Here is an 18,129-nt window from a genome sequence, read left to right on the forward strand (position 1 = left end):
CATTTCAATTTTTGATCGATGTGGTACTGTTAGTCTGGTGATTTTCCTCATCTTGGGATTAAATGACCATTAACTCCGGTTTTAATTACGGAGTAGTGGGAGTACAAGTCGATCGTTTTCTCGCCGGCAGTACTGAGATCAAGCTGTCCGTGCTCCATGTCCTGGTTTATGGTTTATTAGTAACACTGGAGCACGCATAGATCGTTGGCCGGGCAAACTATCTAGAGCCCGATCGAGTCTCCCCAAACAGAATCCAATGTCACTCTCATGGACATAATCTCTTCTCATCCACGGAACGTAGGTGCAAATGTTCTAGGGTGAACACATCTCTCCCTCGACGTTGCGGCGTCCTTCGAGCCAGAACGAGGGGGTAGGATCCCTCTTCGGCAAGGGAGAAGAAGGGCAACTCCTTCTTCATGCGGCCCTTCATCTCCTCTAGTTTAGGTGCCTGAAGTTTGGGTTGTGTTGTAAGATGTGTTTCTAGGGTTCTTATATCTTTCAATATGTTGATGTTTTTTTTTTCTCTTTGTAAGTGGAGTTGGGCGTTGTGCTTGTTTTTTTAATCCTGGTCAGTTGATGACTTTGTTAATTCAAAATCAGGCTCGTATTGAGCCTCATTTCTTAAAAAAAAAGAGGGTGCAAATGTTTTTCAAACTAGACACGTGGCAAGTCGCAAAACTCTTGAAGTAGCTAGAGAAATAAGAGAAGAAAAACGACAAGCGGGCATGCAGGCCTCACTAAGGTGCGTCGCCCGAATTTCTGAAAGGCTATGCGGATGAGGCCTTCTTTTCGGGGAGAGCTCCATTCTGCCGTTGTGCCTGCTCGATCTCAAACCGATAAGATGAGCATGAGCCGCTCGGTTCGTAGCCTCGCAATAATAGGCGGCGTCAGGGCCGGCACGTGATTCGAGGCAGGTGCCGACGCTCGAGAGTGAGAGCCAAGTGGCCGGCGTTGCACGCCAAGGTGCCCCATTTAGCGCCCAACCATAGTGTGTCTCCCGGTCCATGCACCAACCCGCTTTTGACTCCTCATCGGAATCTATCATGTTTGCTTCAAAGTAAGCAAAAACGAGAACGTCAAGAAATTTCACTATGGCATTTGAATTATAGTGTTGTGCACAGTGTCTGCCATGGATGTCGTCGGCAGGAGCGGAGGTACCTGGGTGGCGGGCGGATCTGATAGAGTGCGGTGGTTGCGTAGGCCAAGATGGGCAGAGAAGGGCGGGATTTGTGAAAATACTGGGGCTTCGGGTGGGCTTTTGGGGTTGGTCTGGAGAGTTGAAGTCCGTCGTGGTGGATGTCCGGACTCCCCGGAGCTCCCCCGATTTAGGGTCGGTCTATGGGATTCCGGACATCTGGACCGGTCAGTCCTGATTTGATGATCTGTTTTGAATGGTTAAAAGTGTCCAGAGACGACGTAATCCAGACATTTGCAGGTGTTTTGGTGATGCGCGTTGGAGATACCCTAACATGGGTTTAATTGGGGAGCACTCATACTTAGTAGTACACGTCATTTTCTTGCCGGCAGTACTGAGATTAAGCTGTTCGTGCTACATATGTCCCCGTTTAGAAGTAATAACAAGTGCACTGGAGCACACATAAATCGTCATCAGACAATTAAACTAGCAAGAGCTCGATCGAGTTTCTCCAAACAGAATCCGATGTCATTCTCATCACATGAACATCCTCTTATGATCCGTGCATGGGTGCAAATGTTTTTCTAGCTAGACTAAGATCCTCATGAATCATGAGCTAGAGAAACGAGAAAAGAAAAGAAAAACAAGCGGGCACTGAGGTTGGCACCCCGGGCCTGCGCCGTCTGAATTTTCTGAAAGACTGCGACGAGGAGGCCTTCCATTCCGGCGCCGTGCCGGCTCTCAGGTCGATCAGATGAGCCGATCTGTCTGCAGCCTCCGGGCAATAATAGGCAGCTAGCGCCCCCATCGCGCGCAGGGCCGGCACGTGATCCGAGGCAGGAGCCGACGGCGGAGAGCGAGAGCCGAGTGGCCAGCGTCGCACGCCAAGGCGCCGCATTTAGCGCCCCCAACCACCGTGCCATCCATCGACCCGCTTTCGCCTCATTTAACGCGATCCGTTTCGGGTGGTCCTAGTTAGCCAGCCAAGCTAGCTGTCTCCCGCCCGCTAACCCACTAACCCACTGCCCTCCGGCCTCCTTAACTCGGCGCTCTGAGTGAGTGAGGTTGCGAGACAGCTAGTGAGAGTTCAGTCTGGCCTCTGGCCGCTATAAGAGGAGGCATAGGGCGCTCGCCACCTTTCGTGTCCACGACGTGCGCGCCTTGCCAAGTCGCAGCCACCCACTGGAGCTCGCCAGTCCCATAGCTACTCGCGCGACACGAGTCGTCGTGCCCAAGTCCTCTCTGGCCACTTAGCTATGGACGCTTGCTCTCCGGTCCTCCTCGTCGTCGGGGCGCTGCTCCTACTCCTCCTCGGGGCCTCGGCGCCGACGGCGTCCGCGGCGCGCGCCTTCTTCGTCTTCGGCGACTCCCTCGTCGACAACGGCAACAACAACTACCTCATGACCACGGCGCGCGCCGACGCGCCGCCCTACGGCATCGACTTCCCCACGCACATGCCCACGGGGAGGTTCTCCAACGGCCTCAACATACCCGACATCATCAGTACGTCTCCAGCGCGCCTCCTCTGATCTAGCTCAGCTAATCACAGCATGCCTCTCTCTCTCTCTCTTTCGTTAGTCTGTCGAGAGATCGAGCAGTTCTTGACATTGCACGCATGTTTGATCAGGCGAGTACCTCGGGGCAGAGCCCGCGCTGCCGTACCTGAGCCCCTACATGCGAGGCGAGAACCTGCTCGTCGGCGCCAACTTCGCGTCCGCCGGCGTCGGCATCCTCAACGACACCGGCGTGCAATTCGTAAGCTCCACGCGCACGCACGCTTGAATCATGTAGTACGTATCTATATGAAATGCAACGGAGATGACAATGCTGTGCGTGTGCGTGCAGGTGAACATCATCAGGATCGCACAGCAGCTGCAGAACTTCCAGGACTACCAGCGGAGGCTGGCGGCGTACATCGGCGAGGACGCGGCGAGGGAGCGCGTGAGCCAGTCGCTGGTGCTCATCACGCTCGGCGGCAACGACTTCGTCAACAACTACTACCTGGTGCCCTTCTCCGCCAGGTCCCAGCAGTTCGAGATCCACGACTACGTCCCCTTCATCATCTCCGAGTACAAGAAAGTCCTCGCGGTAATTTATCTTTACTTACTTGCCACTAATTAATTCCCAAAAATACATAATTTCTGCTCCAAAGCATACTTGCATTTGTAAAAAAAAAGTGCACTCCATCCAAAATGCCAAGATATACTAAAACATGCTTCAGCATAATCCAACAAACATGATTAATTAGTTTTACAAAAAACATGATTAGCATTGAAGTAGAAAATTTGTCAGGACGTTTTTTGTCTTCTATTTTGTCAGTATGGTCTACAAGAGTGGTTGGCCTAAAATTCCCAAAATTAGACAGGGAAACGAAATGCTTGCTGCATGCCGCACGCTGTCTAGAACAGTAGTGGAAAGAGATGAGTCTGTAGGCTGCCCGCCTGCCTGCCTGATATGATGGTGAGAGAGATGGGCGGTAGCACCGGTGAACATTTGTTTGAAGTGGAGTCATTTTTGGGTAGTACGTTCAGCAAGCAACAAACTGACACGGCCTGTAGTGTTCTGCACGCCGAATTCAGAAAGCACACTGTTTCTGGCAAGAGTTGGACCATGAAGCGAGAAACGATTTTATTCATGGTTGATAGCTAGTTTCAGTAACTGTCTGAGACATCTTCACTGCGGAGGCTGAATCCAAACATAGTATCAAATTTACTAGCTCGCACTTAAGCCCACAAGTGCTGTTGGTAAGATCACTCGCATCCATAGTGCATTCTCAGTTCGAGATGAGTTTTCAGTCAGTAGTGGTACTCCTATTTCATAATCCAGCTAGAGATCAGGCATCATCAACTTAAAGAGCTCAAAACAGCAATAGGAAATGTTCTACCCATAGTATTTCCAAAGTAGTAGTACCGCAATATTTACATTACGTGGAGCCACAGAGAGTACTCCTACATTGAAAGGAAATGAAGACCGATTCAGGGCAGTACCACAACTCTTTGCATCGGTGCAGATCTGAAATCCTTGGCATTTATGATTCATCATACTAGGCTCCAGTGACGATAGGCCTAAACATTTGGCACTGCCCTGCCGAGTTTCCCAACCGAGAAAACTCAGTTCTTACCGTAGGGAGGGAGGGAGGGCTGGAGTAGTGTTGTCTGTCTCGGCATCCATGGATCGTCTGGATGCAATGCATGCATGTTGGATGTTGCCACCAACCACTCTGCCCATGCAATCAATATAGGCCAACCAGTGGACAGCAGTCGAGTACACGGTACACACGCGCGCACCACGCCATACGCATCTGTCATGCGTCTCTCTCCGCAGTAAAAGAGCAGCAGGCTCGCGTTTTAGTACTGTTTTTTTACTGTTGTAGTACCACCCATCGAGAGGTTGTCACGATGCATTCACTCCTCCCACATGCAACAACTGTGGCGCTCGATCGTGCATGCATGCACCTTCGTCTTCGTGTGTGGTACTCCTACTATCCATGCATGCATGCTTCGTTTCAGCTACGTGTAGGGCGTGGGTAGAGGCTTGGGTCGGGGGGTGGCCATGCATGCAATGCAAGATGCAACGGCGCGAGCTGCTTGGTCTTGTCTAAGTTGTCTTACACCGAAAGTAAGAGGGGGTTTGTTTCCAGGGACTTATTAGTTTAGGGACTTAAAAAAGTCCTTATAAGTCCCATCTAAACCAAACAGAAGGAACTTATAGGGACTTAAAGTGGGCATTTGGGACTTATGAAATAAGACTCTCAAGGAGAGTTTTATAGGGACTTATAGTTGTAATATGGTCTTACAGGGACTTATAAGTTTCAGGAACCAAACAGGTAGGGACTTTTTAGGGACTTGAGACTTATAAATTGGGACTAAAAAAAAGTCCTAGGACTTATGAACCAAACAGGGCCTAACTGACCGTGTGGATGTGGAAATGGAATGGAGTGCAGCGGCTGTACGAGCTGGGCGCCCGTCGCGTGATCGTGACGGGGACGGGGATGATCGGGTGCGTGCCGGCGGAGCTGGCCCTCCACAGCCTCGACGGGTCCTGCGCGCCGGACCTCACGCGGGCCGCCGACCTCTTCAACCCGCAGCTGGAGCGGATGCTGACGGAGCTCAACGGCGAGGTCGGCCACGACGACGTCTTCATCGCCGCCAACACCAACAGGGTCAGCTTCGACTTCATGTTCAACCCGCAGCAGTACGGTATGGTCTCGTCTCGATCAAACAAAATTCGATCATGCTGGCATGCAGATCTGTGAAAGAAAGAGAATTAATATGAGCGCTGGCATGCAGGGTTCGCGACGGCCAAGATCGCGTGCTGCGGGCAGGGCCCGTACAACGGGATCGGGCTGTGCACGCCGGCGTCCAACGTGTGCGCCAACCGGGACGTGTACGCCTACTGGGACGCCTTCCACCCCACGGAGCGGGCCAACCGTATCATCGTCGCCAACTTCATGCACGGCACCACCGACCACATCAGCCCCATGAACCTCAGCACCATCCTCGCCATGGACAACACCAGGAACTAGTCTTCCTCTGCTTGCTACTAGGACTAGTCCATGGATCTGTGCCGCCAACCTACATATATAGCTACATATATATGATGCTTAATTTGTTATTGGTCTCTCCCTATGTACCTGGACTGGAGCGGGTGGTCAAGAATTTTTGATAGGTCCGTCCTTGGTTTAGCTGAGACTTGAGAGTAATTTGGGTGTTTATTTTCTGTTTGCTGCTCCAGATTGTTTAGCAGAGCTAGTGGCTAGGAACTTGTAAGACAGTGGTTTATGCTGGAATGATTGATCCAAGAATTCGTTGTAGCTTGTGAACCTTTTGTTTTGTCAGTAGCTTGTGAATTTGGGTGCTACACTCCTAGTATGGGGTAACTTGTGTTTTACTGCCAATATTTTGCTGGATTGTTCATCGAGTTTAACCAGGCTCACTGGTAAAACCACTGAACATAATTACTCCAGTGTAGATCTGAACCCTCGACATGGGGACCGAATAAACAGGGGAGGGCAGAGGATAAATGATTCAGAATTCAGAGCAGTGCGCACTTCACCAGAAATAAAATTCAGGGCCTGAAATTCTCACCTGATCATTCCTTGCCTTCCCAGTTCCAGTCACCAATCAGACGAGGAGGTGCTTGTTTTTTATGTCCGATTTCCGGTCATATTACTCAGAAGCTGCACACCCGGCATGCACAGTGGCGCCTGCACTTGCACTTCAGAACTGTGACCATGATTGTACTTCAGAACTGTGATTTTGATTCACATGCCGTAGGTGTGTTGTTTTCTTGTTCAAGCAGGAGAAATGCACAGCTGGGGTATTGGTTCCGAATGGGATCAGCAAAAACTGCATATTCAGGCAATGTAAAGGAAAATGGATTCACAAACTTAAAATTCAGATTCATACATATCACCCTTTCGGCGTTAGACTCCTAGTAGGAGGTTACTTGTGTTTTACTGCGAATATTTTGCTAGGTCGTTCATCGAGTTTAACCAAAGAAGTTTCACCGTAGTCACTGGTAAAATCACTAAACATAAATACTCCAGTGTAGATCTGAACTGCCGAAATGGGGAACGAATAAACAGAGGAGGGCAGAGGATACAGGATTCAGAATTCAGAGCAGTGCGCTTCACCGGAAAAATATTCAGGGCCTGAAATTCTCACCTATCATTCCCATGCCTTCCCAGTTCCACCAATAAGATGAGGAGGTGCTTGTTTTTATGCCCAATTTCCAGTCTTATTGCTCAGAAGTGGCAGAGCAGCACACCTGGTATGCGCAGTGGCGCCTGCACTTCAGAACCATGACTTTGATTGAACGGCCTGCATCTCAGAACTGTTGTTTTGATTTCCATGCCGTAGGTGTGATTTCATGGTGACTTGATTGTTTCCATGCCATAGGTGTGTTGTTTTATTGTTCAAGCAAGAGAAATGCACAGTTGGGAGGTTTGAAGCATTGGTTCAGTTTGGGATCAGCCAAACTGCATATTCGGTAATGCAGAGGAAAATTAATTATTTAAAAATTCAGATAATTCATACAGATCACCGTTCATTGCTACAATTATAGTCAGCGAGTTGCTACTAGGTTTCCCATGAGCCCTCCACCAAGTTCGTAGTGCTTGGCTGAGGAAAACCCTGCTTCTGTGGCTAACTTCTCCAACTCCTCTCCTGGACAACAGATAAACAAAGACAAGCTTGATGTAAATAAAGGAAGGTGATAAAATCGTGAAGTAGTACATAGTCATTGGTGAAATGGTACATAGTCTACTAAATTATCGGACAGGTCGTGACGTATTTTACATCTTTTCTATCTTTAATATAATACATGCAATTCTCCTGCATGGTTCGAAAAAAAGAAATGGCACATACCACTCCATCGTTTGGACCAAAAGAATTCACTATTATCTTAAAAAAAGCAGATGATATGTAGTACATCTATATAATGTCATGGCTTTGCACATGAAGGAAATAGATGGTATCCTAATGTACTCCATCAGGACAAGTTGAGATGTCTGTTGATGTACTTGTGCTATCAGAGTAGCAAGTTTTGAGATACACCACTCTTGTTTTATTCTTTTTTCTAGGTGCACTCTAGTTTAGTTCTTAGACACGCATTATGTATCACATGATGACGTGATATATTTTCTGTGTCATGGAAGTTTTCACAGGAACGAAACATTATGTTCAAACCTGTAAGATACTGTGATATCGAACTTTTCAAGTACTTGTACTCTTCAGTAAGTCCATAGCTACTAGCCAGAGGAACGACCACATTATCGATCGCCCAACTCTGTCCAAGAAAAAAAAATAGTTAGTGAGAATTGTTAGGATCAGTTCCAAAGTCTTATATGGGGCATGAAGCCAACATATGATTCTGCTACAATGTCATGGTGGAAAAGTGGATGATTGGTCTTTGTCAGAAAAGTTTAACAGGCCAATTCATCTGTATCATGTATCCAAGATGGGCTGAAATTTTACCTGTAACGATGCCGTGAAAAATGATGAACTCTTGTTAAAATCTAGAACAGATGCTCGTGATCCTGTAGTCCAGTAAAACCAAATCATGAGAATTCATGCTGAACTGGACCAAAACTTGAACCGTACACCCAACCTGGTTTTAGGACTCTAAGAATCTCTTGCATTGCTTTGGGTTTGTCAACCACATTGCGCAATCCATAACCAACCGTAACAGCATCAAAGTAATGGTCCGTGAAAGGTAAATCAAGTGCATCGCCCTCGATCCATCTGCGACAAAGCATGTCTTAGCCAAGCACATAAGCAGTTAGCCTGATCAAAAGACAAGCACATTCTGCATATCCTCACAAAGCTGCACATAGCAGGAATTTCAGAATTCCCAAGCTCTCACATTGGGGGTGCTCACTTGATGTTCTTGTAGCAAGCCTTCCAGCGTTGGTCCTGCCGGCTAGCAGCGGTTTGCAGCTGCTGCCCTGAGAAATCGACACCCACCACCTGTGACATTTGAGAGGCTGGACCATAAGATTGCCATCCCCAAAAAGATTGCTTGGATATTCTGAACCCTGAAGCCAGCCCGACATTTCAGCAGAGTACCAACCTCTCCGTCTAGGCCGACCTTCTGGGACAGAAGGAACGCCAAATCGCCGCTCCCGCAGCAGAGATCAAGAACCCGATCCCCTCTCTTCGCCCTGATGTTCAGAAAACAAAAAGTTCCCATCAACCAGTTGTCTTCTGAATTCACATTACCGCGACTAGCACCAGGGATGTACATTGACCAAGAGACGCAGATGCGCTTCCACGTCCGGTGCTGCCCCAGGCTAAGCACGTCGTTGAGCTGCAAGGGACACGGCACCGCAGCGCTGTCGTCAGCACAGTACGTATTTGCCAATGCAGCGGAAAGAGGGAGGGGAGTGGGAGGTACGGACATGGTCGTAGACGGGGGCGATGCGGCTGAAGAGGGCCTGCCGCTCGTCGGCCGCGGAGGAGCAGCGCACGGCGACGGAGCCGCGGCGGCGTCGTCTTCGGTCGCCGGCGTGTCCAGACGCCGCCGTCGGCCCGGCGGTCACGGGAATCGCCGCGGCTAAGGTGCCCATCGGTGTCCGTTTGCTCGCCCCCGCCACATGATTAGGATAGGTTAGTATGACTAGGTTTGACTGGTGACCATTGACTCTTTTGCCCCTGCCGCTCAAGCTCAACGATTTGGGAGCCCTCCACTCTCGCCGCCGCCGCCGGCCGCCGCCGCTGAGGTCTGCATCCCGGGGGAGAGCGAGGGTCTAGCGATGGATGTGGGGTCGTGCCACCTCGGCGGCAACGCCGACGCGGTGGAGTTCTGCCCGCACCGCCCCTTCCGCCACATCCTGGCGGCCGCCACGTACACGCTGCAGGAGCAGGCGGGGGAGGAGGAGCAGCAGCAGCAGCAGGACCGCGCGGGAACCGTGTCGCTCTTCTCCGTCGACGCCGGCGCGGAGGACGAGTCCCGACGGCTCCGGCTGCTCCACACGGTGGAGACCGCCGGCGTCTTCGACATGAAGTGGAGCCCCACGGCGCCGCTGCTCGCGCAGGCCGACGCCCACGGCCGCCTCGTGCTCCGGCGCCTCGAGCATGAAGACGGCTCGGACGAAGGTGCTGCTTGCTACTGCTTTTACTATCCGAGTAAATTTCGAAACAAAACTGTTATGTAAAAACTAGCGCATGACCAGGTTTTGTTTACCAATGTTCATACTAAAGGCGTAGTTTAATCTGGATTCAGAACAAGCTGTTTGTAGGCTGCGATATTCTGGGAAGATTGCCATTACTTTGTTGACAACTAGGGTAATTGCTGCTGATTGATGATCAAAGTAAAGTTGGGTTGCTCTGCTAGTCCTCTTGAAATGCATTGCTCATATTGTTCATAATATCGTTGTTCGATTAAAAAGTTAACCTGGTGAATTCCGTACTGATCCCGGGAACTGATGTAGCTGTAAAGTATAAACACTTCATATATGTAATATCTTGATCATGTCTAAAAGTACATGTACATCCTGAGGGCTAATACAAGTGCTTTGTATGACCAAATTACACAGGTGTCGTTCTCACAGATGTGGTTGCTGGAAACATTTCTTCATCAATGTGCTTGTATGTGGACTGGAACCAAAATGCCGATTCCCTGGCCGTTGCATTATCAGATGGTTCACTGTCTGTGGTTCCCATGAGAGAGGACCGCCTGGAGGTATCAGAACAATGGACTGCTCATCAGTATGAAGTTTGGACATGTTATTTCGATCGTGCAAGACCACACTTGTTGTACAGTGGATCGGACGACTGCTCTTTCGGTTGCTGGGATTTGCGGGAAAGCCCATCGAATGCCGTGTTTCGGAATAAGAAGACTCATACTATGGGTGTGTGTTGCATTGCTCAGAACCCATTGGAGGGGAATATGCTACTCACTGGAAGCTATGATGAATTTCTCAGAGTTTGGGACATGAGATCAATGATGAAACCTGTGAACGAGAAGTCCCTAAATTTAGGAGGTGGTGTATGGAGGTTGAAATATCATCCTAATATTGCAGATGTCGTATTGGCTGCTTGCATGCACAACGGTTTTGCCATTGTTAAAGCAGGGGCTGGAGATGCTACCATAATGGAAACATATGGCAAGCATGAGTCCTTAGCATATGGTGCAGATTGGCAGACAAGTGAAGCAGCGGAACATAACACAAATTCTTCAGTTATCGCTACTTGTTCATTTTATGACCGCCTTCTCCGTGTGTGGCAACCAGAGAACCTAGTCAACCACCCAACCTCTTAAGGCGTAAAACATCATTATGCCCAGTTGAAGTATCAATATGGCATGGACCAACCTATTCCCTGAATGAACCAAATTGATTTCATTCAGGTAGCTCTTTGAATTTATGTTAATTTATTTCAAATGATGAGCTTATAGTAGTATGGTGTCTAATTTATAGCTAGGCATTCACAGTCATCAGTATTTGTTGTAAGCTTCCACAATACTTTGAAGCTATCTATTCATGTTATTTGAGCACAAACTGTTTTGAAGTTCATCTGGTGACTGGTGCATAGAAGTGATGGTTCAGCAACAATCTAGACATCTACCTGGAAGAGCCTCTGACTGAGCTTTTCGCTGGTCATAAACTAATAATTCTGTCTGAAAACTTACAGTATGCTGTACGCAGTGCTTTCTTATTTTTCTTTTTGATCACATTCTGATAACGGCTGGAGGTTACCGATTTTACTTTTCCAGTGCATGCACTGTTGCTTATATTAACCTACTGCACAGTATGGTCAACATGCTAATCACGATTCTTAAAAGTGTTGGATCATTGTTTTTCTTGGATGAAATATGAGGTGTTGAGTAGTTGCCACAGCCTCAGCGGGCCAAAACAAGGACAAAAAAGTTGTTAGTTACTTTTCTGATAAGTTAAAAATATATTGCGGTCTAGTGGATCTTACTAAGTTACTAGTGACTCATGAAGCAATACTCAAACCACGCTTCAGTAGAGCTACTTTATTCTTTATCATTTGCATTTTCCCAGAAAGTTCTGAGTCCTGCCTTTGTGCTAATCACACATGGCTCAGAAGGCAGGACGCAGAACAGATCAACTGGTCCAGTTTACAGAACTGTTCTGCTCCTATCGGTGAAAATAATGAAGACATGAGTCAATTTTGACATGTACTCCTACTTGACAGTGGTATAAATAACTATGGGTAATATTTGAAGATAACTTCAAAGGATGCTTCAATTTGTTTGTGACTTGTTCTGAATTCATTAGAGGCAAATCATCTACAGTAGAATGAGATACCTTGGTAATAATGGACAAGATGAGATCTGTGTCACTTTGAATAAGCGGGAATGCTGGTTGGCAAGTCAGAGAGATAGAATAGTTAGAATCATATGGTTTGCTTGGGATGATAAGCGAAGAAAGCTCTAAGGTTTCCCTTCCTGCATCCTTCTATCTGACACCACTAAGTACTAACTGTGCACTAATAAGAATTATCTGTTTCTACATCAGGTCACCAAGAATAGCTGTATTCCGAACATGAACAATAAAGATAGTCATGTGTTCAGTCTTAGCTAAGTAACCTTTGATGTTTTCTGACCTTTTTCCTTAAAAAGGATTCAATAGCAACTGTTTGTTTAGGTTAGCTACCAAGGGGACTTGAATTTTATTATGCTAGAATGGCTTACACTAGCCGGTTTAGTTGTGCTCTTAGGCCTTCGCCTGATGGCTGACATGCAGTGGGTATGTTAATCTACCCTTTAGCTGAGCCTTATAGTGTTGTATTGGATTCATCCCACTGATTTGCACAAAGCATCTAGACCCAAGACGAGGCTATGTGACAACCTATTGCTTGAATTTTCATTGTAGAGAATCTGATTTACTGTTTGACATAAAATCTCTAGTTTGATCCTACTCATCTTTGCAGCCCTGTTGTATTGAATTGACAATATAGTTGACTTTCCAGACCTTATCTGCTGATGTCATGGCCTCCTTTGGTTTCATCATGAATGGCTAGGGGATTCTTTGACGTGAAGGGGGTCACCCCTACATGGCTAAACCTAATTTATGGATTAGTCTGGTAAGAATACTGTATCTATGTTCCAGAGTTTAACTTTCTAAGTAAACACGGGCCGTTATACATCTGTTTTACTCTCCTTATTAAGCATGAGAAACCTAATTTCCAACCCTGAACATGATATATATTTTTTGAACGGAAAATTACAGGGGAGGCTCGACAGTACAAATTTAGTAAAACAAGTACTCCCTCCAATCCATATTACTTGTCGCTGGTTTAGTACAAAGTTGTACGTAGTAATATTTGCAAGAGCGGGCTGTACAGGGGGAGGGGGAGAAGAACTGCTAATCTGGTAAGCCTGCTCATCCTTCATTCTGTAAGAGAGAAGGAAAAGGTCTCTTTTACTGAGGAAAGGCCAGGAGGCTAAACTAGGAGGAATATTATGAAAAAATTCTAGCATTTCTTTGTTTCCAAATGTTCCAAGCTGCTACAAGAAAGGCTTCTCTGGAGAGAGGTTTGCTGAGAGGAAGGAGCAAGGTGAAGATTAATTGAGGCCCAGCAGCCCCTGCTGAAGGAGCAGTTCCAGAAAATATGATCATGAGTTTCAAGGGTCCCCGAGGTACGTAACACAGCTGGAACCGCCATTCGTATGGAAGTTACGTCTTTCAAGCATATCTTGACTATTTAGTCTGTCATTAAAGAGCAAACAGGCAAAAGCTTTGAGTTTGGCTGAGCATTTGGATTTCCACATCCACGAGGAGATGCTGTATATTTGGTGGCATAATAACCATTCCCCAATTAGTCAGCTCTACAGCAGCTATAGGAATTACCCACATAACCATTGGTAAGAAGTGTAAGTAACTTGGTTAAAAACATAACTCTAGTATCTACTGCCTGCCTGCCTGGATTTGATAGAATCAACCAGGTACAGCATGTTCCGTTGGCCATCGCCAGGTGGTAACCAACCAATCACTATGGTGGGAACCACAGACCTTGGTTGTCTCTGACGTCACTGATTGGTGCATTTCTGCGAGGGCACTCACTATGTGCATCCCTCAGCCATCTATTAAAAGAACGAACATTCAGAAAGTTCGTTGGATTGCTCCACTTGATTGCGGCCAACGATTAAATCCCACTTTGGTGGAGCAGTGGAGCCCCACGATTCGTGGTAGTGATTTCCTTGCTGTCGTACTGGGAGCACTTGTCCACTGATTATACGTAGTTGATTTTTTTTTGAGGATTTTAATGTGTATTCAAGGATGGCCCAGCTGGGACTCGAGAGTGCTAATCTTACTTGGAAGTTGGAACTGAGATCTGGTGATCATGTCAACTTTAACAGCATCGAGATGGGAGACGATTTAATTAGATAGAGGACTTTCTAGTACTTTACACTCCAGGGTGGGGAAATGCAGCACTTCGGATAAGAATGAAGTAGTGGCTGAATAGGAAGGCCACATTGCTCTAGCTCCATATTCTTAAAGGCATAGCTTTAGAGGTGGAGTGTGCTTCTTCAGCTTTTTGTAAAGGCTTTTAGGCTACCTCTATATTTTATAGTACATTCAGCCCACATGATCAGTTCCTGAATTTCATTTTGTTGGGAAATATCGCTTGCTGAAAGTACTGCTTGGTGAGGAAGGACCTACATAACTGACATTTTTATGAGAAAACACAACTGGTAAATTAGAGGTGCTATTGGATAAAACTGAAAAGGCTAATGTCAATGGAATTATGGGACAAGGAGCGAAGACCAAATGACAAATCAAGGAGATAATGAGGTAAAAATCTGTACCTTGTGAAAAGAGATGCTCACGAAGTTTACCGGTCTAGATGCCCTGGAATTGGATGTTGATCGCAACTGCTGCCTTACCTTTCTTACAATATAGGTTTAACATTGTTCTCGTGAGTAAATAAATTGTTTTTGTTAACAGTGGGTCTGGGAGTGGAATGGGAATTTCTCTAGAGAGAGAATGTAGATGAAATTGACATGTAGCGGGGCAACAACGACATCATTGTGAATCCCAGCAATTGAGCACTCGACACAGTAAAGTTTAGTTTACTCTCACTGTCCTTTCTCCAATAATGCATTGTACGCTGGCCAATTTAAAATGCCACCTTGCAGATTCTTGGTCCTTGCACTATGATTTACCTGGCAAAGCACCTGCAGACATCAGCATCCTCACGAGCATATAAGGCAACCCTTCCCTCTTCTCTTGTCCACAGCCCCTACCGACTATGGAAGGCGCATGGCTCGAGCATCTACATGGCTCTTGAGAGCGGAAGCAGGGTCGGGATGAACCGCAGAGCTGAGCCCTCCTGCGCAGGAAGCGCTCCAGCTTTGCGGTGCCTCTCCTGACCTCCCAGGTGGTCGCCTGAGGTACGCAAGAATCGGCAAGTCACAAAACGGCAATGGTGAACTCCGGCAGGAGTCCACCCCCCTTTTATCCTTTTCTCTCCATTCAGTTGTATCAGGTGGAACTCGAATAATCGGAAGTCTCCGTGTGTGATGAATCAATGGATGCTTCAAGTCCATGTCTTTTTTTCTCTTTATTATGTGTACTCTGGAAACACTACTATAAATGGCTCATGTTCATCTAGCAAAACCACTTTATGCTGTCTTGTTTGATTCGCTTGTGTGCCGTCTTTACCGGTTAGCAGCTTGTTATATATGCTGCTTCGAAACAGATTGGTGTATGCTGGCTGTGCAGAATAGGCTGCATATTTTGAACTCTATGGCTAAAAATAATATTTACATGATGTACTCCAAGTCAGACATTTTCCGGAAATTTTTGTGACCTAAAAATCATCTATATGAATGATGGCAATAAGATCTAAAACTGAAAAGAGAAGGGGAACAAGTGATGAAAAGGTTTCCGGCTGTCTGGGACTTTAGCATATCTTGTGCACAAGTCCTGATTGGTACACTGAAAAAAAATTCAGCCATGGTGCAAGCCAATGATGTTCATTTGTTCCTTAACGAGATTCTCTCGTTGTGTATTTACAAAAACGCTCTTATATTATGGGACGGAGGGAGTAACAATCAAATCCATGATACGAGCTCTCAACTTCCGGTATCCAGCTTCACATGTTGCATCAGTTATTGCGGCCTCCTATTTACATGAACTACCGGGGAAGAACATATCTAAAATGCCGCCGCCTTGTGATGATTATTAGCTGCTAACCGGGTCTAACTAATTGAATGCAGGAATTCCTCCAAGTTTATCCGCCTCTAATCACAGAACTGAACTTCTTGAACTACCTGTAAACTCTATCTAACCCTTTTGCAAGCTAAAAGGACAAAGAAAAATCATGTAACCATCAAGGTCAATTAGGACATTGTCAGTCAGCCGCTTGCTTGTGGTGGGCTTGGGTCCTCAACACCAATAAGTTCGCGCGGGCTTTGAGACTGCGATGGCCTTGGTATGAATGGAAGTAGCCAACAAAATTGTAGGTTGGGAGAGGTAACCCGTGTGATGAGGAAGATCTCAACTTCTTCTATGCTAGCACCACAATCAAGGTCGGGAATGGGGCGAAGACACCCTTCTGGGAATCCCCTTGGCTTCTTGGGTGCAAGCCCAAGGACATTGCTCCTCTCATCTATGAGTCTTCATCGCGGAAACATTGGAAGATACGGGAGGCCCTCAAGAAAAACGCGTGGATCCTCAAAATCAGGCCACTGAGGTTGTTTCCACCGAACATGTAACACAATTCTTCACCCTTTGGATGCTTCTGCGTGAGGTGCATCTTGATGAGCTTGCTGAGGACGACATAGTATGGAAACACTCAGACTCTGGGCATTACTCTGCGGCATCTGCTTACAGGGCACAATTTTTGGGTTTGGTCCTCTCCCCCATGGACCAAATGGTTTGGAAGCCTTGGGCCCCACCGAAGGTCAAGTTCTTTTCTTGGCTCGCGCTGCAAGATAGAATTTGGACCGCCGACAGACTGGCTAAGCGGGGTTGGCCAAATTGTGGCCCTTGTGTTGGGGAACGTAGTAATTTCAAAAAAATTCCTACGCACACACAGGATCATGGTGATGCATAGCAACGAGAGGGGAGAGTATGTCCACGTACCCTCGTAGACCGAAAGCAGAAGCATTAGCACAACGCGGTTGATGTAGTCGTACGTCTTCACGATCCGACCGATCCAAGTACCGAACGTACGGCACCTCCGAGTTCAGCACACGTTCAGCTCGATGACGTCCCGCGAACTCCGATCCAGCAGAGCTTCACGGGAGAGTTCCGTCAGCACGACGGCGTGGTGACGGTGATGATGTTGCTACCGACGCAGGGCTTCGCCTAAGCACCGCTACGATATTATCGAGGTGGATTATGGTGGAGGGGGGCACCGCACACGGCTGGAATAGATCAACAGATCAACTTGTGTGTCTAGAGGTGCCCCCTTGCCCCCGTATATAAAGGAGTGGAGGAGGGGGGAGGGCCGGCCCTCCTATGGCGCGCCCTAGAGGAGTCCTACTCCCACCGGGAGTAGGATTCCCCCCCTTCCAAGTAATAGGAGTAGGAGTCAAGGAAAGGGAAAAGAGAAGAGAAGGAAGGAGGGGACGCAGCCCCTCCCCCTAGTCCAATTCAGACTAGGCCTTGGGGGGCGCGCATCCTCCCCTCTCTCTTTCCCCTAAAGCCCAATAAGGCCCATATATTCCCCGGCGAATTCCCGTAACTCTCCGGTACTCCGAAAAATACCCGAATCACTCGGAACCTTTCCGATGTCCGAATATAGTCGTCCAATATATCGATCTTTACGTCTCGACCATTTTGAGACTCCTCGTCAAGTCCCTGATCTCATCCGGGACTCCGAACTCCTTCGGTACATCAAAACACATAAACTCATAATATAACCGTCATCTAACTTTAAGCGTGCGGATCCTACGGGTTCGAGAACTATGTAGACATGACCGAGACACGTCTCCGGTCAATAACCAATAGCGGAACCTGGATACTCATATTGGCTCCCACATATTCTACGAAGATCTTTCTCGGTCAAACCGCATAACAACATACGTTGTTCCCTTTGTCATCGGTATGTTACTTGCCCGAGATTCGATCGTTGGTATCTCAATACCTAGTTCAATCTCGTTACCGGCAAGTCTCTTTACTCGTTCCGTAATACATCATCCCGCAACTAGCTCATTAGTTGCAATGCTTGCAAGGCTTATAGTGATGTGCATTACCGAGTGGGCCCAGAGATACCTCTTCGACAATCGGAGTGACAAATCCTAATCTCGAAATACGCCAACCCAACAAGTACCTTCGGAGACACCTGTAGAGCACCTTTATAATCACCCAGTTACGTTGTGACGTTTGGTAGCACATAAAGTGTTCCTCCGGTAAACGGGAGTTGCATAATCTCATAGTCATAGGAACATGTATAAGTCATGAAGAAAGCAATAGCAGAATACTAAACGATCAGTGCTAAGCTAACGCAATGGGTCAAGTCAATCACATCATTATCCTAATGATGTGATCCCGTTAATCAAATGACAACTCATGT

General features: G+C 47.2%; 3 protein-coding genes across 6 annotated transcripts; 2 read left to right on the forward strand and 1 right to left on the reverse strand.

Annotated features, from left to right (window-relative positions):
- Positions 1 to 2,228: 2,228 nt before the first annotated feature.
- Positions 2,229 to 5,948, forward strand: LOC109735762 (GDSL esterase/lipase LTL1). The gene is made up of 5 exons (XM_020294960.4): positions 2,229 to 2,638; positions 2,763 to 2,890; positions 2,981 to 3,223; positions 5,079 to 5,334; positions 5,425 to 5,948. Exons 1-5 carry the CDS (start codon positions 2,392 to 2,394, stop codon positions 5,658 to 5,660), a joined length of 1,110 nt encoding a protein of 369 aa, XP_020150549.1. The 5' UTR covers positions 2,229 to 2,391; the 3' UTR covers positions 5,661 to 5,948.
- Positions 5,949 to 7,106: 1,158 nt separating this feature from the next.
- Positions 7,107 to 9,233, reverse strand: LOC109735764 (2-phytyl-1,4-beta-naphthoquinone methyltransferase, chloroplastic). 2 transcript variants are annotated; one of them, XM_020294964.4, is made up of 8 exons: positions 9,036 to 9,233; positions 8,880 to 8,944; positions 8,708 to 8,798; positions 8,516 to 8,604; positions 8,246 to 8,379; positions 8,113 to 8,174; positions 7,825 to 7,924; positions 7,107 to 7,302 (listed from the first exon to the last, which is right to left on the reverse strand). In XM_020294964.4, exons 1-8 carry the CDS (start codon positions 9,201 to 9,203, stop codon positions 7,202 to 7,204), a joined length of 810 nt encoding a protein of 269 aa, XP_020150553.1. In that variant the 5' UTR covers positions 9,204 to 9,233; the 3' UTR covers positions 7,107 to 7,201. The 2 variants fall into 2 exon arrangements, with proteins under 2 accessions (XP_020150553.1, XP_073364904.1); XM_073508803.1 differs by having other exon boundaries at positions 8,708 to 9,037.
- A 156-nt stretch (positions 9,234 to 9,389) lies between these two features.
- LOC109735763 (uncharacterized) lies at positions 9,390 to 15,224 on the forward strand. Of its 3 annotated transcripts, none has more exons than XR_012203067.1 (3): positions 9,390 to 9,732; positions 10,173 to 14,399; positions 14,553 to 15,224. XR_012203067.1 is itself a non-coding variant. In XM_020294961.4 (2 exons), the coding sequence occupies exons 1-2, from the start codon at positions 9,390 to 9,392 to the stop codon at positions 10,895 to 10,897; spliced, it is 1,068 nt and encodes a 355-aa protein (XP_020150550.2). In that variant the 3' UTR covers positions 10,898 to 15,224. The 3 variants fall into 3 exon arrangements, 1 of the variants encoding a protein (XP_020150550.2); XR_012203068.1 differs by having other exon boundaries at positions 10,173 to 12,687; positions 12,834 to 15,224; XM_020294961.4 differs by having other exon boundaries at positions 10,173 to 15,224.
- The last annotated feature ends 2,905 nt before the right edge of the window (positions 15,225 to 18,129 follow it).

The sequence above is a fragment of the Aegilops tauschii genome, chromosome 2 (genome assembly GCF_002575655.3).
Source record: "Aegilops tauschii subsp. strangulata cultivar AL8/78 chromosome 2, Aet v6.0, whole genome shotgun sequence".
Lineage (NCBI taxonomy): Eukaryota > Viridiplantae > Streptophyta > Magnoliopsida > Poales > Poaceae > Aegilops > Aegilops tauschii.

What these genes read in the sequence shown, in the direction of transcription:
- LOC109735762 (XM_020294960.4), top strand. Translation starts at nt 2,392, where the DNA reads ATGGACGCTTGCTCTCCGGTCCTCCTCGTCGTCGGGGCGCTGCTCCTA. An exon ending in CAACATACCCGACATCATCA is followed by an intron (nt 2,639 to 2,762) that starts GTACGTCTCCAG and finishes ATGTTTGATCAG; the next exon opens with GCGAGTACCTCGGGGCAGAG. An exon ending in AGTACAAGAAAGTCCTCGCG is followed by an intron (nt 3,224 to 5,078) that starts GTAATTTATCTT and finishes AATGGAGTGCAG; the next exon opens with CGGCTGTACGAGCTGGGCGC.
- LOC109735764 (XM_073508803.1), bottom strand. Translation starts at nt 9,037, where the DNA reads ATGTCCGTACCTCCCACTCCCCTCCCTCTTTCCGCTGCATTGGCAAAT. An exon ending in GCTTGCTACAAGAACATCAA is followed by an intron (nt 8,380 to 8,515) that starts GTGAGCACCCCC and finishes GCTTTGTCGCAG; the next exon opens with ATGGATCGAGGGCGATGCAC. An exon ending in GATATCACAGTATCTTACAG is followed by an intron (nt 7,303 to 7,824) that starts GTTTGAACATAA and finishes TCTGTTGTCCAG; the next exon opens with GAGAGGAGTTGGAGAAGTTA.
- LOC109735763 (XM_020294961.4), top strand. Translation starts at nt 9,390, where the DNA reads ATGGATGTGGGGTCGTGCCACCTCGGCGGCAACGCCGACGCGGTGGAG. An exon ending in TGAAGACGGCTCGGACGAAG is followed by an intron (nt 9,733 to 10,172) that starts GTGCTGCTTGCT and finishes CAAATTACACAG; the next exon opens with GTGTCGTTCTCACAGATGTG.